We start from the raw sequence: 17318 nt of genomic DNA on the forward strand, positions 1-17318 counted from the left end.
TTCACGTATATAAACGCTGGATGAACCATTAATTCTTGCCCTACTCTAAGGGCAAGCGCATATGGTAATGTAATCTGTCAGTATAAATCACCAATGTTTGGGTGAGCCAGGGAAGGATCTTGGAAAAGGAGGAGACAAGAGGGTAAAACTCAAGATTTGTATTCAAACTGACTTTTGAAAAAGTTTGGTAAACCTGGCGAGATCCCACAACGATGTAAAGTGAAAAATAAACCGTTGTCACTCCGCCTCTGCATCAGGAACTATTGCTCGTCGCCTGGGACTTTTTGGTCACATTGTAAATACAGTTATTGCCGCTTGTATGAATGAGCTTGCTGTTAAACTGCTCGGGCAGCAACTCATTGTGGAATTTAGCGGCCCCCTCTCTGTACTTCACATTAGAAGACAGGTAAATTGTGGTGTTTTCGTTACAGAGATGCAGCAGCGTCTGTAAAAGACTTGGAAATTGCGATGGGCTGTACACAATGTCCGACCCCAGGATGAAATCATAGTCGGCTGGAAAGTTTCCCTGATCGTTACCCCAAGTAAGGGCACAGACCTTTGAACAGGGTCTGGAGCTGACTGGAATGTTACCAGAGACGTTGTATTCTATTTGCTGCAAAATGTCCGGTCTGTCCGTCATGGTGACATCGCCACCTGGCAAAAAGAATAAAATAACAACATAATTATCCCATCGTTTCCCCGGTAGCAGGAGTTGCAACATACATTCTGGTCACGGGAAGAGAACTAAAGTAGAATTCTGTAAAGAAAAGGAAACTGTTAAGTCTGTGTGTTATAGTGATAATTACTACACAGACTAAGAGAGTAAATTCAACAGGTCTTTACTGGTTGGAGGTCGGGACTATATTGAATACAATATTACTACACAGTGCTTATATATCGGTGTGGTCACCACCGGTATTACGTATACAGCAGCCAGAGAAAGTAGTACATCTCTTAAGGTGGAACAGGCTTAAGTTCTCTTAAGGTTGAACAGGTTACATACACCACAATCCTCCCTTTTTAGCTTAACAGTCATATCCCCATTTAACATAACATAATAACATATATACATATATAACTTCAGGTATAACAGTTCAAAGGTTCAGTCTCTCAGGAGGCTTTCTGATGCGGCTTGGATAACGCCTCTCAGTAGGCTCTGATTCTTGTTGTTGAGGTGCCTCCTCTATTTGGTTTCCAATGTATTGGGTGTCATCATCATCAAGTACATTCCCTGCTGAGGTAGATGCTTCAGGTTCATTAACGTCTTCCACAGTTGTCTCTGTCACAACCATGGGTTCTGTGGTGTATGTAACCGTTCCACCTTTAAGAGAACTATTTTAAGAGATGCACTACTTTATCTTGGCTGCTGTATACTGTAATACCGGAGTGACCACACCGGTATATAAGTGCTGTGTAATGATTTATTGGGCAGTTCAGCCTGACCTCCGACTAGTAAAGACCTGTTGAATTTACTCTTGTGGTCTGTGTGCAGTGATTCTTATTAACAATAACTAGAACACACAGACTTAACAGGTTCGACCCTTGCTCTTGACTCTACCAGTTGATCCGCATGACGCCTTATCACATTATGACCAATATCTACTGTGTACATCAGAGGTCCTTGTCTGGCCCGAATTGTTCCGGACTGCCATTTTTCGTTTCCATAGCCCCTTGCCAACACTGGTTGTCCTACGTCGAAAGTTTGAGTGGTCTTGTTGCTAATATGCCGAAACTGTTTGTTTTCCACTTCCCTCCGCACATTTGGTTTTAACAAGTCCAACTTGGACCGCAACCTCCTGTTATAAAACATCATGGCAGGACTTTGGTTAGTCACTGCATGATCGGCGTTTCGATATGACATCAGGAACTTGTCGACCTTGTGTTGCAGCAGAATCTGATCATCGTTCATGGCCTTAATTGCCTTTTTGAATGTCTGGACAAATCTTTCAGCCAACCCGTTTGTCGCCGGATGATATGGGGCAGAGGTATAATGTTTTACTCCATTCTTCTTTAAGAATTGTCGGAATTCTTCCGATACAAACTGTGGTCCGTTGTCCGAACAGATCTGTTCTGGCAATCCATTCCTTGCGAATATTGTTCTTAACACCGCAATTGTCTTTTCTGAAGTAGTGGTATTCATCTTGATGACTTCTGGCCATTTGGAATGTGCGTCCACCGCAATTAGGAACATGGAGTCCATGAATGGACCAGCAAAGTCAATGTGTATGCATTGCCATGGGGCTGAAGGCCATTCCCATGGGTGTAGCGGTGCTATCGGAGGTGCATTTTGCACTTTTTGGCACCCAGCGCAGCTTTTCGTTAACTCCTCAATCTGTTGGTCAATACCCGGCCACCATACATAAGCCCTAGCAAGACTTTTCATTTTAACTTCCCCCAGATGACCTTCATGCAGTTCGTTTAAAACTCTTTCCCTTAACTTGGGAGGAATAATCACTCTTGTCCCGTACATCAAGGTACCATGGCAGACGGACAGCTGGTCTCGCCTTGCCGAAAATGCCGGTAACAGAGGATCACCCCGTGTTGCCCATCCTTTCACTGTCACCTCGTAGACTCTGGACAGTGTCGGGTCGTTCCTGGTTCCTCTTTCAATACTTGCATTGGTGACTGGTAAACACTCGATGATGGTCGAATGAAATAACTCAACAGGGTCAACTTTCATTGTGTCTTCTTCTTCAGGTAGTGGCAGGCGCAACAGCCCATCAGCATTGCCATGCTGTTTCGTACCTTTGAATTCTATTTGATATTGATCTGCCCCTAGGAAAAGAGACCATCTCTGGAGACGCTGCGCTCTCATCACCGAAACACCCTTCTTAGGGTTAAAAATGGATAGCAACGGTTGATGGTCTGTCAGAAGTGTGAATTTTTGGCCCTGCAGGTAATGATTAAACTTCTTCACTCCCCATACAAGGCTAAGAGCCTCCCTATCGATCTGCGCATAGTTGCGCTCAGCGGAGGTCAATGATCTGGATGCAAACGCGACTGGCCTTTCCATGCCATTTGGCAACTTGTGTGAGAGTACTGCCCCAATACCATATGGGGAAGCATCACAAGCCAACTGAATAGGCAGTGTCGGGTTGAAGTGAGCCAACACTTCCTCTGAGGTGATCAATTCTTTGCTTTTGTGAAATGCCTTCTTACAGTTTTCGCCCCATTCCCATGGTACCCCTTTCTGTAAAAGAGTGTTTAACGGGTGCAGTACCGTGGATAGATTTGGCAGAAATTTATGGTAATAGTTAATTAATCCTAGAAACGACCTCAGCTGAGAGACATTCTCCAGAGTGGGAGCCTTTACAACGGCCTCAATCTTGTCAGGAGACTTATGAAGCCCCTCCCGGTCAATGACATGGCCACAGTACGAGATCCGCTTCTGGAAGAACTCACATTTCTGCCGATTTACTCTAAGTCCATACTCTTTCAGTCTGTTGAGCACCAGTTCCAAGTTTGCGAGATGTTGTTCATCACCATCACCTGTGATCAGAATATCGTCCAGGTAACATTGTGTGCCTGGAATTCCCTGTAATACCTGCTCCATGGCCCTCTGCCAAATTGCTGGAGCCGATGCCACTCCAAAAACCAGCCTATTGTACCGGTACAACCCTCGATGCGTGTTGATCGTGAGGTATTGGCATGTCTCTTCCTCAACCTCCATCTGCAAGTATGCCTGCGCCAGGTCTATCTTGGTGAAGTGTTTCCCGCCAGACAATGAAGCGAAAATATCCTCAATCCGTGGAAGCGGATACTGCACCGTGTGAAGCACCGGATTAACGGTGATTTTGAAATCTCCACAGATGCGAACCTTCCCTGGATCTCCTGGCTTGTTGCTCGCAGGACGTTTCATAACGGGAACAATGGGCGTAGCCCACTCACTCCAATCTACCTTAGACAGTACACCTGAACGTTCTAGTGCTTCCAGTTCCGCTTCAACAGTAGGTCGTATTGCATAGGGTACCAGTCTGGCTTAAAAAAATTTTGGTTGTGCATGTTCATCAATCTTGATGTTTGCCGTAATTCCTCTCAGTGTTCCCAGTCCCTGCTGGAACACCTCTTTAGCATCATCCAATATTCTGGACAATCGTTTAGGTTTGACATCTGTTTCCCCGGAATCTACCGTTAGTGCCTTCAAGGAGTGCCAGTCCATATTCATTTTCCTAATCCAGTCCCGCCCTAGTAGTGGTGGACCTCCTTCAGGTAGCACATATAAGTCCATTACTTGGCTTTCTTCGCCCTTGTGGACCACTTCTACCTCTATTTTTCCGATGGGGCACATTCTTTGCCCCGTGTATGTTTTCAATATAATCTCCGTATCCTGTAGGGGAATATGTTGGAATAACCTTCTGTAATTTTTCTTATTCATGACCGTCAATGCCGATCCAGTATCCAATTCCATTTTTACTTGGACTCCTGCTATCTGAAGAGTGACCCAAATTGTCTGGAGATCTGCATCCTTACCAACGTTGTGTACTCTTAAGCTATCCAGTTCATTACTGCTAGCGTCTGAATCTGACTTCTGTTCGGTCAAACTGTTCTTTGTCACCTTGTGTACCTTTGCCTATTTTCCTTGCGGTGACTTTTTGTTGCTGGTCTTCTTTCCTGACCAGCATACTTTAGCTATGTGGCCAAGCCTGCCACACGTTCTGCATTCTTGGTTTTTAAACCAACACTGGTTCTGATCGTGCGTTGTCTTTCCACAACGATAACATTTGACAGAACTCAAACCCAATTTGTTTGTACCGAGTTCCGGTGACCGTAGCTGCATTACTGCCATGCCTCTCGCTGCGGCTTCGTGTGTTGCTGCCATAGTGACCGCCTTCTCAAGCGTCAGCTCATTCTCCTCGAGCAGTCGCTTTTGTGTATCCTGTTTAAATAAACCACACACAAATTTATCTCGTAGTGCCTCTGTCAGTCCCGTTCCAAACTGACACTATTTTGCTAGCTTACGTAATTCCATCAAATATTCAGCATTGCTTTCATTCTGCAGCTGCCTTCTGTCGTAAAATGTAAATCATTCCGCTAGCATCAGCGGCGTGGGGTTTAGATGATTTTTCAGGACAGTAACAATCTCATCGAACGTCTTATCCGCCGGTTCATCTGGTGATAACAGGTGTTTCAATTGCCCGTATGTCTTCGCACCCATTAAATTTAATAATGTTAGTGCTTTATCTGCATCAGGAATTTTATTTGCCTTACAATAATTTTGTATGCGTTCTACATACATGGCCCAATCTTCGATGTCACTATCAAAGGTATTAATGTTCCCATGTTTAGGCATCGTTGCAATTTATTGTATTTTTATGTTATCCAAGATGGCGGCTTCCCGCTCTTTGTCGTCGTCCTCTGCCCACAAAATGGCGGTTTTTCCGCGCTTGGCGGTCTTCAACCATCCCCCGACGCTGTCTCCGCTTCACCACGGCTCTCGCGCCTTCAGTTTCCCCAGACGCTGCGCCTTTTTGCCCGAATGCGGCCCTTATCTCCGGTCGCGATCGACGTCCCCGCACTGCGCCTCTCGCTCGAAAGCGGCCCGGCCCTTATCTCCGGTCGCGATCGATCTCACCACCCTTATTCCTCCGTCTTCCCAGCCCCGTCTGTACAGCCAACGCGGTTGACTTTCTGTCGCGTCGCTGCCCGGCTTACCCACCACCGAGGTAGAAGAAGAAAGCTGACAGTCGCTGATGGAGGCTTTGAGGTCAGGATGTCTTCTGCACTCCGGTTTCTCAATGCCTGCCGCTCGACGTGTCTTCCAGTAGGGTGATGAGGGTGGAAACCTCTCTTCGACGTCCTGTCTGTGGACAAAACCGCCGTGGAAATAACTGCCGCAGGGTAAGAATCGGACTCGTCGCCACTGTTAAGTCTGTGTGTTATAGTGATAATTACTACACAGACTAAGAGAGTAAATTCAACAGGTCTTTACTGGTTGGAGGTCGGGACTATATTGAATACAATATTACTACACAGTGCTTATATACCGGTGTGGTCACCACCGGTATTACGTATACAGCAGCCAGAGAAAGTAGTACATCTCTTAAGGTGGAACAGGCTTAAGTTCTCTTAAGGTGGAACAGGTTACATACACCACAGAAACTATCTGGGCAATTCGGTGCGAAGGCCCTTGAGCCAGTCAGAAGCAGAATGACCCATCGAGTTCGAAGCACATGTCCTGAACCGGATTCGGGAAATTGAGATCACCCAACGCGCGCCTGCTCTACACGCGTTGGCTGCAATGCAGGTTTCACAAGATCAAGTGAAATCAGATCTTTGAAAAATCATATTCCATTTAAAAATATGACAGGGAGCAGCAATCCTTCTCTAATCGCACCTGTCGGTTTCCTTTTAATGCCGCTGTTAGTCTGTTGGGCAAGCAACCGTCGCGTTATTTTAGCAAGAATTTTCTCCAGCGTCTGATCATGTGGAAATAATCAGGCCGGTGAGCACTTTACAGAGAGTGTTATAATATTAGAGTTCATCAGTCTGCCATTGCAGGCCGGCTCAAGCCGATTGAGCCTAAGTGTGTCCTTTGAAGACAGAAAGTGAGTACTGCGGTAGGTAACTTAACTCCGCAATTCCACTGGCATTTATAGAGAATTCTTGTTCGGTACATAAAAAATAGATGCCCAGCTTTTAAGCACGAGTAATGCCTTAGTCTTGGCTAATCCAATGATTCTTATCAAGAAAATAGAATAAAATGGACAGAAACATATTGAGAACTTGCACCCGCGTTCCTGTAAGTACTTTTTCATGAATATAACTTTTGAACAAGCATATATTGAGTACTATTGAGTGCTGCGTGGAAAATTCATAACATAATTGAAACAACCGATCAATATATTCGTAATCTGAAACCAGCCGGTTAGATAGATTTGGCGCAACAATATTTAACTCAGATGACGTCCCATGGATTAGGGTTCGGTGCAGCAATGAGTGAAGGTGCTAGTGACATCCAGTGCCGGAGCATCAATTTATCAGCAACTTCAAATACTACCCTATTGGCAGATTCCCGGATTGGATCCTTTCTCTGCCGTCTGGACTTAATATTTACGTAGATTTGAGCATTAAACATCAACAATCGTCCAGTGAATGCTTCCCGGGACATTATAGAGTAATATTTTTGCATCGTTTCTCTTGTTACTGTGGCAACACGAGTGCCGGATTTCTTGAATCCCTCCAATGTCTATGCTGATCAGCTTGAATCCTGTGGTAATGCTGCTGAGTGTGGAGATCCACTGAGTTCACAAAGGTGGAACAAGACAAGAGTTTAAAAATCTTTCCCACCTTTCCTGAAAACAAATAGTTTAAAGGGAGGAGAAAGTAGCAAAGGGGCATTGATAGATTTAATGAGTGCAGAACTGTGGAAAATGGATTTCAACGTGGGGAAATCTGAGGCCACTTTGGACCTATGAAAGATAGATCAGAGTATTTTATAAATGATAAGAAGCTGGGAACTGTGGAAGAGCAGAGTGATTCAGTGGTCCATACACAGAAATCACTAAAAAGTGGAGGACAGGTATAAAAAATTATTTAACTGGCGAGTGGAATGTTATCCTGTATCTCAAGAGGATTGAAACACAAAGGGGTAGACGTTATGCCTGAGTTGTATAAAGCTCTGGTTAGACAGCTCCTGGAGCACTGCATTCCATTCTGGGAACCGCACCTCAGGAAGCGTATACAGGCCTTGGAGAGGGTACAGCACAGATTCACCAGGATAATGCCAGTGTTACATTATGAGGACAGGGTACATAGACTAGTCTTGTATTCCCCTGAGTATGAAGATTAAGGGGTGAGCTAATTGAGGTGTTAGCATTAAAGAATTGGATAGGGTAGATAGAGGTAATTTATTTGTTCTGGTGGAGGAAACCAGACCAAAGGGCACGACCTTAGACTGAGAGCTAGGGCGTTCAGGGATGATGTCAGAAAGCAATTCTTCACAAGGATGCTAGTGGAGATCTACAATTCGCTCCCCCAATAGCGGGTTGAGGCCAGGGGTCAATTAAAAATTTCAAAACTGAGATTGATAGATTTTGCTTAGGCAAGGATATTAAGAGCTATGGAACCAATGCGGATTATTGGTGTTAAAATATAGATCAGCCGTGATCTAATTGAACGGAGGAACAGACTCGAGGGCTAACTGACCTACTCCTGTTCCGGTATTCCTAATTGTCACTCTATGGGAAAACATCTTGAAGGGGAAGTATGCAGTTCGCAAAATAATTAGAGAGGAAAAAAGATGAATAATAAGAATAGGAGTAACAACTACGAATAGTTGTTAAAGCGCAATGTACTACAAATAATTACTGTAGGAGTAAGCACTATGAAAGGTAACTATAGGGATATGCACGAATAATAGTAAGTATTGCGATCAGCTCTATATCTGTACCTATAGATTAATACAGTAACTCGAGGGGTAAGCTCTATGAACAATATGTGGAATGTTAAGCACTACGAATAGCAAATAAGTGGGTAGGTATTGTGAGCATTAACTATTGTAGTAAGGTGCATGAAATATAACTATAGGGATATGCGCTTTAATTAGTAAGTAGAGGGATAAATACTATGAATAATGACTGCAGAATTAACTTACCCAGCAGCATCGCTAAAATGCCCACAATCCCAGTGCCAGATCCCACTTTAAGCACCTTCTTCCCAGTAAAATTAATCTTCTCATCGTGAAAGTACTGACAAAGGACAAGACCCTGAAAAAACACACTCATGTAAAGATAATGATTTACAAGGTGCACAATGCACGAGGACAATGTTGGAAGAGGGAGGGAAGGATGATTGGTGCGGAAATTGTTAAAAAAACCAATGAGGCGCCTTCGTGTTGGAAGGTCAGAGCGAACTCGACAGAGTCCTGCAAGCAGGTCCTCTTCCCAACCTCTCAAGTTTAGTCGGGATTGGATCTACGCAGAATCAAGGAAAGGAGAAATATATAATGGAAAGCGAAGTGATCCAATCCGACTATCGCCACTCGTCCCCTTAGGTATTTACAAATAATATATCCATCTTTCACAGCTGTGTTCACTGTGAGAACAGTGTGGGTGTCCGAGGAAAGAGCAATTAGAGTTTCCAGATAAAGAGTTAGACTGCAGTTATCCTGTATTGCCGGTCTGAGGCGATGGAAGTAGACTCTGAATGTGCAGCGAAAGAACAGTAGAAGCAGGACACTGCCGTCAATGGCACACAGTTCACCTGACGTGATCTAGTGGAATGAAAGACATCGCTGGTCGACAGCGTGTTGGACTATTTGTGTCATTCAACATCAAAAGGTTACTTTCTACTGAAGGAAAGTGGTCATTGCGGGCTGCCCCTTTAATTGGCTTTATATACTCGGTGGCAAAAGTGGCTTATTTGCTGGCAGCCTTGGCCACCAAGGTAAAACCCTCTGGTCAGTGAGTCAGAAGGATTCTGGTTAATATCCCACTGAAAGTGTCACTAAGCAGCGGCAATGGAGAGCGGATAAAGAGCGGCCGAGAGCGGAGCTGAATTAAAGCAGCGGCAGCGGAGAGAGGATAAAGAGCGGCCGGAGAGCGGACCTGAATTAAAGCAGTGGCAGCGGTGAGAGGATAAAGAGCGGCTGAGAGTGGACCTGAATTAAAGCAGCGGCAGCGGTGAGAGGATAAAGAGCGGCCGAGAGCGGACCTGAATTAAAGCAGTGGCAGCTGAGAGAGGATAAAGAGCGGCCGAGAGCGGACCTGAATTAAAGCAGCGGCAGCGGCGAGAGGATAAAGAGCGGCCAAGAGCGGACCTGAATTAAAGCAGCGGGAGCGGTGAGAGAATAAAGAGCGGCCCGAGAGCGGACCTGAATTAAAGCAGCGGCAGTGGCGAGAGGATAAAGAGCGGCCGAGAGCGGACCTGAATTAAAGCAGTGGCAGTGGCGAGAGGATAAAGAGCGGCCCGAGAGTGGACCTGAATTAAAGCAGTGGCAGCTGAGAGAAGATAAAGAGCGGCCCGAGAGCGGACCCGAATTAAAGCAATGGCAGTGGCGAGAGGATAAAGAGCGGCCGAGAGTGGACCTGAATTAAAGTAGCGGCAGTGACGAGAGGATAAAGAGCGGCCCGAGAGCGGACCTGAATTATAGCAGTGGCAGCGCTGAGGCTCCGATTCAAAAACAACAAAAAACTCAGAGTGACTTCACAGGAGAGCTGGTAGGTGATTGGTTGGTGAGTATTACCGCTTTTTTGCTCTCTAATTTAGGGAAGGGGGTTAAATTGAAAGCTGAGAATTTGTAACTGGCTAGTACTTATTAAATTAATAACATAAACTAGCTAAAATAATCAAACAATAAAACTGCAATATCGATTGAATAAAAGCTTTAACTAATTAATTAATAAATAAAACAAGGTTAGAGATGGCAGGGCAGGTGGAGTGTTATAACTGCAGCATGTGGGAGTTTGTGGAGAGCATCGCAATCCTGAGCAACCACATCTGCAGTAAGTGTCTGCAACTCGAGGAAATTCGGCTCACAATTGTTGAGCTGGAGTATGAGCTGCAGATATTGCGATGCACCAGGGAGGGGGAGAGTTACCTGGACACTTTGTTCCAGGGGGCAGTCACACCCTTTAGGACAAGTAGCATTTAGAGTTCATCAGTGGTCAGGGGCAGGCGGGTGTGACTGCGAGTCAGCAAGGTATGGGTTCTCAGATATGTAATGATGGCAGAGCCTCAGCCCTGGATCTGGTCCAACAGGTACGAGGTACTTTCTACCTGTATGGATGAGGAACAGGACTGCAGGGAGGATGGGCAAACTACCCAGGCACCATGATACAGGAGGCCTTCCGAGTAGGGGGAGAAGGAAGGAATGTGGTAGTAGTAGGGGACAGTATAGTCAGGGGGATAGATATTATTCTCTGCAGCCGTGAAAGAGAGTCCCAAAGGCTGTGTTGCCTGCCCGGTGCCAGGGTTAAGGAGTTCTCCTGGAGTTTAGAAGAATGAGAGGGGATCTCATTGAAACTTATAAAATTCTAACAGGTCTTGACAGACTAGATGCAGGAAGGATGTTCCCGGTGGCAGGGGAGTCCAAACAGGGGTCACAGTCTAAAGATAAGGGGTTAGCCATTTAGGACAAAGATGAGGAGGAATTTCTTCACCCAGAGAGTGGCCAACCTGCGGAATTCTCTACCACAGAAGGCAGTTGAGGCCAATTCATTAAATATATTCAAGAAGGAGTTAGATATATTTTTTAACTAAAGGGATCAAGGGATATTGGGAGAAGGCAGGGGCAGGGTACTGAGTTTGGATGCTTAGCCATCATCTCATTGAATGGCAGAGCAGTCTCAAGGGGCCGAATGGCCTACTCCTGCTCCTATCTTCTATGTTTCTATGTTTCTCCTCGCGGCTGGAGAAGAACCTGGATTGGGAGGGGAGGATCCAGTTGTTGTGGTCCATATAGGAGCCAACGACATAGATAGAACTGAGAATGAGGTTCTGCTGAGGGAGCTTCAGGTGCTAGGGTCTAAATTAATAAGCAGAACCTCAAGGGTAATAATCTTTGGCTTACTACCTGAGCCACGCGCAAATTGCCATAGGGTCAAACAGATCAGAGCGTTAAATGAGTGGCTCAAAGCGTGGTGTGGGAAGAAGGGGATTCAATTCAAGGGGCACTGGCACCAGTACTGGGGAAAGAGGGAGCTGTTCCTTCGGGATGGACTTCAGTTAAACCAGACTGGGACCAGTGTCCTGGTGAATTGAATAACTAGGGCTGTAGTTAGGGCTATAAACTAAAAAAGGGGGTGAGGTGTCAGGAGAAGGAAAATTCAGAAATCCAAAGAGAAAGGTCAAGGCAGTAGAGCAATGTAGCAATTTGGGTAAAATTAAGCAGAGTGTGACAGGAAGGGACTGAGAGTTTAAAATTAGCAGTGCAGCAGAGAATAAGGTCAAAACAAGGAATAATAGTAAAAAAATTAAATTAAAGGCTCTTTATCTGAATGCGTGAAGCATTCATAACAAGATAGATGAACTAGTGGCACGAATAGAGATACATAGGCGTGATCTAATAGCCAGTACAGAGATGTGGATGCAAGGTGACCAATGTTGGGAACTAAATTATTATGGGGAATAATGAAATGGCAGAAACGTTAAACAAATATATTGTATCTGTCTTCACAGCAGAAGACACAAAAAGCATACCAAAAATGGTGGGGAACGAAGGGTCTAATGAGGGTGAGGAACTTCAGGTAATTAATTTAAGTGGAGAAAATGTACTAGAGAAACTAATGGGACAAAAAGCTGACAAGTCCCCTGGACCTGACGGCCAATATCCTACAGATCTGAAAGAGGTCACTGAAGAGATAGTGGATACACTGGTTTTGAGTTTCCAAGGTTCCCTAGATTCTAGAATGGTCCCAGCAGATTGGAAGATCGCAAATGTAACACTGGTGTTCAAGAAAGGAGGGAGAGAAAACAGGGAACTACAGGCAAGTTAGCCTGACATCAGTCGTCAGGAAAATGCTGGAATCCATTGTTAAGGAAGTGGTAGTATCAGGGCACTTAGAAAATCATAACATGATTAGGCAGAGTCAACATGGTTTTATAAAACGGAAATCGTGTTTCACAAATTTGTTAGAGTTTTTTGAGGATGTAACTAGCAGGGTAGATAAAGAGGAATCAGTGGATGTAGTATATTTGGATTTCATAAGAACATAAGAAATAGGAGCAGGAATAGGCCATTTGGCCTCTAGAGCCTGCCCTGCCATTCAATGAGATCATGGCTGATATGATCTTGGCCTCCACGCCACTTGCCCGCCCGCTCCCCATAACCCTTGATTCCCCTGTAGCTCAAATATATGTCTATCTCTGCCTTGAATACATTCAATGGCTCCACCTCCACAGCTCTCTGGGGTAGAGAATTCCAAAGATTCACGACCCTCTGAGTGAAGAAAATCCTCCTCATCTCCATCTTAAATGGGCGACCCCTTATCCTAAAACTATGCTCCCTAGTTCTAGATTCCTCCACGAGGGGTAACATCCTCCCTACATTAACCTGTGAAGCCCCCTCAGAATCTTATATGTTTCAATAAGATCACCTCTCATTCTTCTAAACTCCAATGCACATAGGCCCAACCTGCTCAACCTTTCTTCATAAGACAACCCCTACATCTCAGGAATTAACCTTGTGAACATTCTCTGATCTGCCTCCAATGCAAGTATATCCCTCCTTAAATAAGGAAACCAAAACTACACGCAGTACTCCAGGTGTGGTCCGGCCTGCACCCTGTACAGTTGTAGCAAGACTTCCCTAACGTTTTGTGTTTCCTCTCCGAGGACCCACAGATCCCACTGCACCGCAGCATTTTGTAGTCTCTCTCTATTTAAATAATAATTTACTTTTTTATTTTTGCTACCAAACTGGATAATCTCACATTATCCCACATTATACTCCATCTGCCAAATCTTTGCCCACTCACTTAACGTATCTGCATCCCTTTGCAGACTTGTGTCCTCCTCACAACTTGATTTCCCACCTATCTTTGTATCATAAGCAAATTTGGCTACAGAACTCACAGTCCCTTCATCCAAGTCATTAATATATATTGTAAGTAGTTGAGGCCCCAGCACTGGTCCACGTGGCACCGCACTTGTTACAGTTTGCCAACCTGAAAATGACCCATTTATCCCGACTCTCTGTTTTATGTTAGTTAGCCAATCCTCTATCCATGCTAATATATTACCCCAACCCTGTGAGCTCTTATCTTGTGCAGTAACCTTTATGTGTCACCTTATCGAATGCCTTCTGGAAATCCAAATACACTACATCTACTGGTTCCCCTTTGTCCACTCTGCTCGTTACATTCTCAAAGAGCTCTAGTAAATTTGCCAAACACGATTTCCCTTTCACATAACCATGTTGACACTGTTTGATTGTATTATAATATTCCAACTGTCCTGCTATTACTTCCTTAATAATGGATTCCAGCATTTTCCAAATGACAGACGTTGGGCAAACTGGCCTATAGTTTCCTGCTTTCTGCATCCCTCCTTTCCTGAATAGGGGCGTTACATTTGCGGTTTTCCAATCTGCTGGGACCTCTCCAGAACCTAGGAAATTTTGGTAGATTACAATCAACGCATCCACTATCTCTGCAGCCACATCTTTTGAGACCCTAGGATGCAGGCCATCAGGTCCAGGGACTTGTCAGCCTTTTGTCCCATTAGTTTAACTAGTACTTTTTCTCTAGTTATAGTCATTGTTCTAAGTTCCTCCCTCAGTATAGCCCCTTGATTATCAATTATTATTGGGATGCTGTTGGTGTATTCTACCGTAAAGACCGCTACAAAATATTTGTTCAAAGTCTCTGCTGCTTCCCATTATTAATTCCCCAGTCTTATCCTCTGAGGGACCAAAGTTTACTTTAGCTACTCTCTTCCTTTTTATATACCTGTAGAAGCTCTTACTCTCTGCTTTTATATTTTTTGCTAGTTTACTTTCACAATCTAGCTTCTCCCTCATTATTGCTTTTGTAGTCATCCTTTGCTGGTTTCCAAAAGGCATTCAATAAGCTGCCACATAAAAGGTTATTATAGAAGATTAGGACTCATGGGGTTGGGGTAATATAGTAGCATGGATTGAGGATTGGTTAACAGACAGAAAACAGAGAGTAGGATTAAACAAATCTTTTTCAGGTTGGCAGGCAGTAACTAGTGGGGTGCCGCAAGGATCCATCTTGGGGCCTCAGCTATTTACAATCTATGTTAATGACCTAGATGAAGGGAGTGAGTGTAATGTATCCAAGTTTGCTGACGATACAAAGCTAGGTGGGACAGTAAGCTGTGAGGAGAACAAAAGTCTGCAAAGGGATATAGATAGACTAAGTGAGTGGACAGTAAGGTGGCAGATGGAGTATAATGTAGGGAAATGTGAGGTTATTCACTTTGATAGGGAGAATAGAAAAACAGCATATTCTTTAAATGGAGAGAAATTTTCAAATGTTGGTGTTCAGAGAAACACAGAAAGCTGGCATTCAGGTACAGCAAGCAATAAGGTAGGCAACTGGCATGTTGCAAGGGGGTTGGAGTATAAGAGTAAGGAAGTCTTGCTGCAATTGTACAGGGCCTTGGTGAGACCACACCTGGAGTACTGTGCACAGTTTTGGTCTCCTTATCTAAGGAAGGATATATTTGCCTTGGAGGCGTTACAATGAAGATTCACTAGATTGATTCCTGAGATGAGAGGGCTGTACTACGATGAGAGATTGTGTAGAATGGGTCTATACTCTCTGGAGTTTAGAAAAATGAGAAGTGATCTCATTGAAACATAGAAGATTCTGAAGGGGATTGACAGGGTAGATGCTGAGAGGTTGTTTCCCCTGGCTGGAGTGTCTAGAACTAGGGGGCATAGTCTCAGGATAAGGAGTAGGCCATTTAAGACCGAGATGAGGAGGAAGGTTTTCACTCAGAGGGTTGTGAATCTTTGGAATGTTCTGCCTCAGATGGCTGTGAATGCTGAGTCTCTGAGTATATTCAAGTCAGAAATTGGTAGATTTTTGGACTCTAGGAGATTCAAGGGATATGGAGATCGGGCGGGAAAATGGAGTTGAGGTCGATGATCAGCCATGATCTTATTGAATGGCGGAGCAGGCTCGAGGGGCCGTATTGCCTACTCCTGCTCCTATTTGTTATGTTCTTATGAGGACTTGAGAACGAAATTCAGCGAGACCCTTCAATACAGGACCGAGGGCCGCTGCGGAGAGCCAGAGGCCAGATTTCGGATGAGACGTTCAACGCCCGCTCTCTCTAGCGGATGCAAACGGTTGCATGACGCCATTCAATGAAAAGCAGAGGCGTTGTCCTGACCAACATTTATCCTTCAGCCATCACCACGAACACTTAGCTGGCCTTTTATCACATTGCTGTCTGTGGGGCCTGCCCGGTTTCCCTACATAACAACAATGTCAACGCTTCAAAGGTATTTCACCACTTGGAGATCGCATTGCGGTGTCCTTTGATCCTGCAAGGCGCTATATAAATAAAAGCAATCTTATTGTTTCGTGCCTATTGTTTATCGTGTGCCCTAAACTGAGCAGATATTTTTTTGCTTTTCAAGTAAATCGTGTAAATAGTAATTATGCCGCCAACGCTCTGATACAGACGATGACACGCCCGCCTTCGGGTTGATCAGACATATGGAAATCCTTCAGAAATCTAGAGCACAGCGTTACTGTAAAAAGGTACGTACTAACAAGGAGTTGTGGGGTCTAAGATGTGTACACTCAGATCGCAAGGAAGCCAGTTTAGAAATCCCAGATTAAATCATTACTACACAGCGCCCAGGAGATCCGCGTTGCCAAGCCAAGAGTTGGGACATCACTCTCCATTCAGGGGCTGGTACCATTCTGTTTCGGAATCAGACCGGGAGCTGACTCTGGAGATATGCACCTACCTACACCCGCTTCCAATCCATGCGAGTGTAGCCAAAACTGCAACGATAAATACGTCGGGAGTTTACTTTTAACCCCGAACAAGACATTTGTAAAAGACCACTAGACTTACAGGTCCCCAGACAAAAGCAGAAACGCCTAAGAAAGCTCCTTTAAACATCGTGATCTTTAAAGGGTGTCCACTAAACTCATACTCCTTCTCCTCCAACTCCTTGGGGAGATTCTCATCCTCGGTGCTGCTCATTCTCTCTGATTTCAAACAGACTCTCTTCGATCTCCAAGAAGATTCCTTCCGGTCCCGGATGTGGATTTCTGTCAGTTTCAGCCCCACGTGTCCACTCCAAGATTTTATCTCGGATTAAAGAAAGACGTTAAAGAAACCTGTAATGTAGAAAGGCAGCGCGACATTTAATTGTGTTTTAAATCTCAGACTATCACAGGAAGACCCACAGCAAAGCACAGGAGAGCTCCTTTTACTATAAAATGGATACAACTGTTAAATAAAAGAATTCACCAGATTCTGCATAAACCCAACAGTGCCCGTTGAACCCAACAAGGAGCAGCGCTGTTTAAGTGGAGACACCATTACATACATAAACAAACCTTTATCTATTGGTCAGCTTCGCACTCCAGGTCCCCGTGTGGTGCTCATGGGGCTGCTGAGGGACAAGGAGCAGGTGTAGAGGGCGGGAGGGAAAGTAGCCAAACCCAAAGTACAGGAGAGAAAGAACAAGAGAAGTTGATCTGAAATTGAGTGAGGGGGCGAGAGTATAATTTGTAAACCGAGGAAATTAAATAGAAATATTTAGAGAGACCGAGATAGATTCAACTAAAGGACCGTTTTTAAGGCTGTTAAAGAAAGACTGGCATTTATATAGCGCCTTTAACGACCACCGGAAGTCTCAAAGCCAATGAAGTACTGTTGAAGTGGAG

The 17318-nt window shown here is 44.6% G+C and overlaps 1 protein-coding gene across 1 annotated transcript; it reads right to left on the minus strand.

The window, feature by feature from the left end:
• Positions 1–253: 253 nt before the first annotated feature.
• On the minus strand, positions 254–16731 carry LOC147109662 (EEF1A lysine methyltransferase 3-like). Its single transcript, XM_086002344.1, has 3 exons — positions 16498–16731; positions 8594–8705; positions 254–654 (listed from the first exon to the last, which is right to left on the minus strand). The coding sequence occupies exons 1-3, from the start codon at positions 16627–16629 to the stop codon at positions 254–256; spliced, it is 645 nt and encodes a 214-aa protein (XP_085858470.1). The 5' UTR covers positions 16630–16731.
• Between the last annotated feature and the right edge of the window lie 587 nt (positions 16732–17318).

This window comes from Somniosus microcephalus, chromosome 12 (assembly GCF_052327205.1).
Source record: "Somniosus microcephalus isolate GS21.2 chromosome 12, FLI_Smic_1.0, whole genome shotgun sequence".
In the NCBI taxonomy this organism is placed as follows: Eukaryota; Metazoa; Chordata; class Chondrichthyes; order Squaliformes; family Somniosidae; genus Somniosus; species Somniosus microcephalus.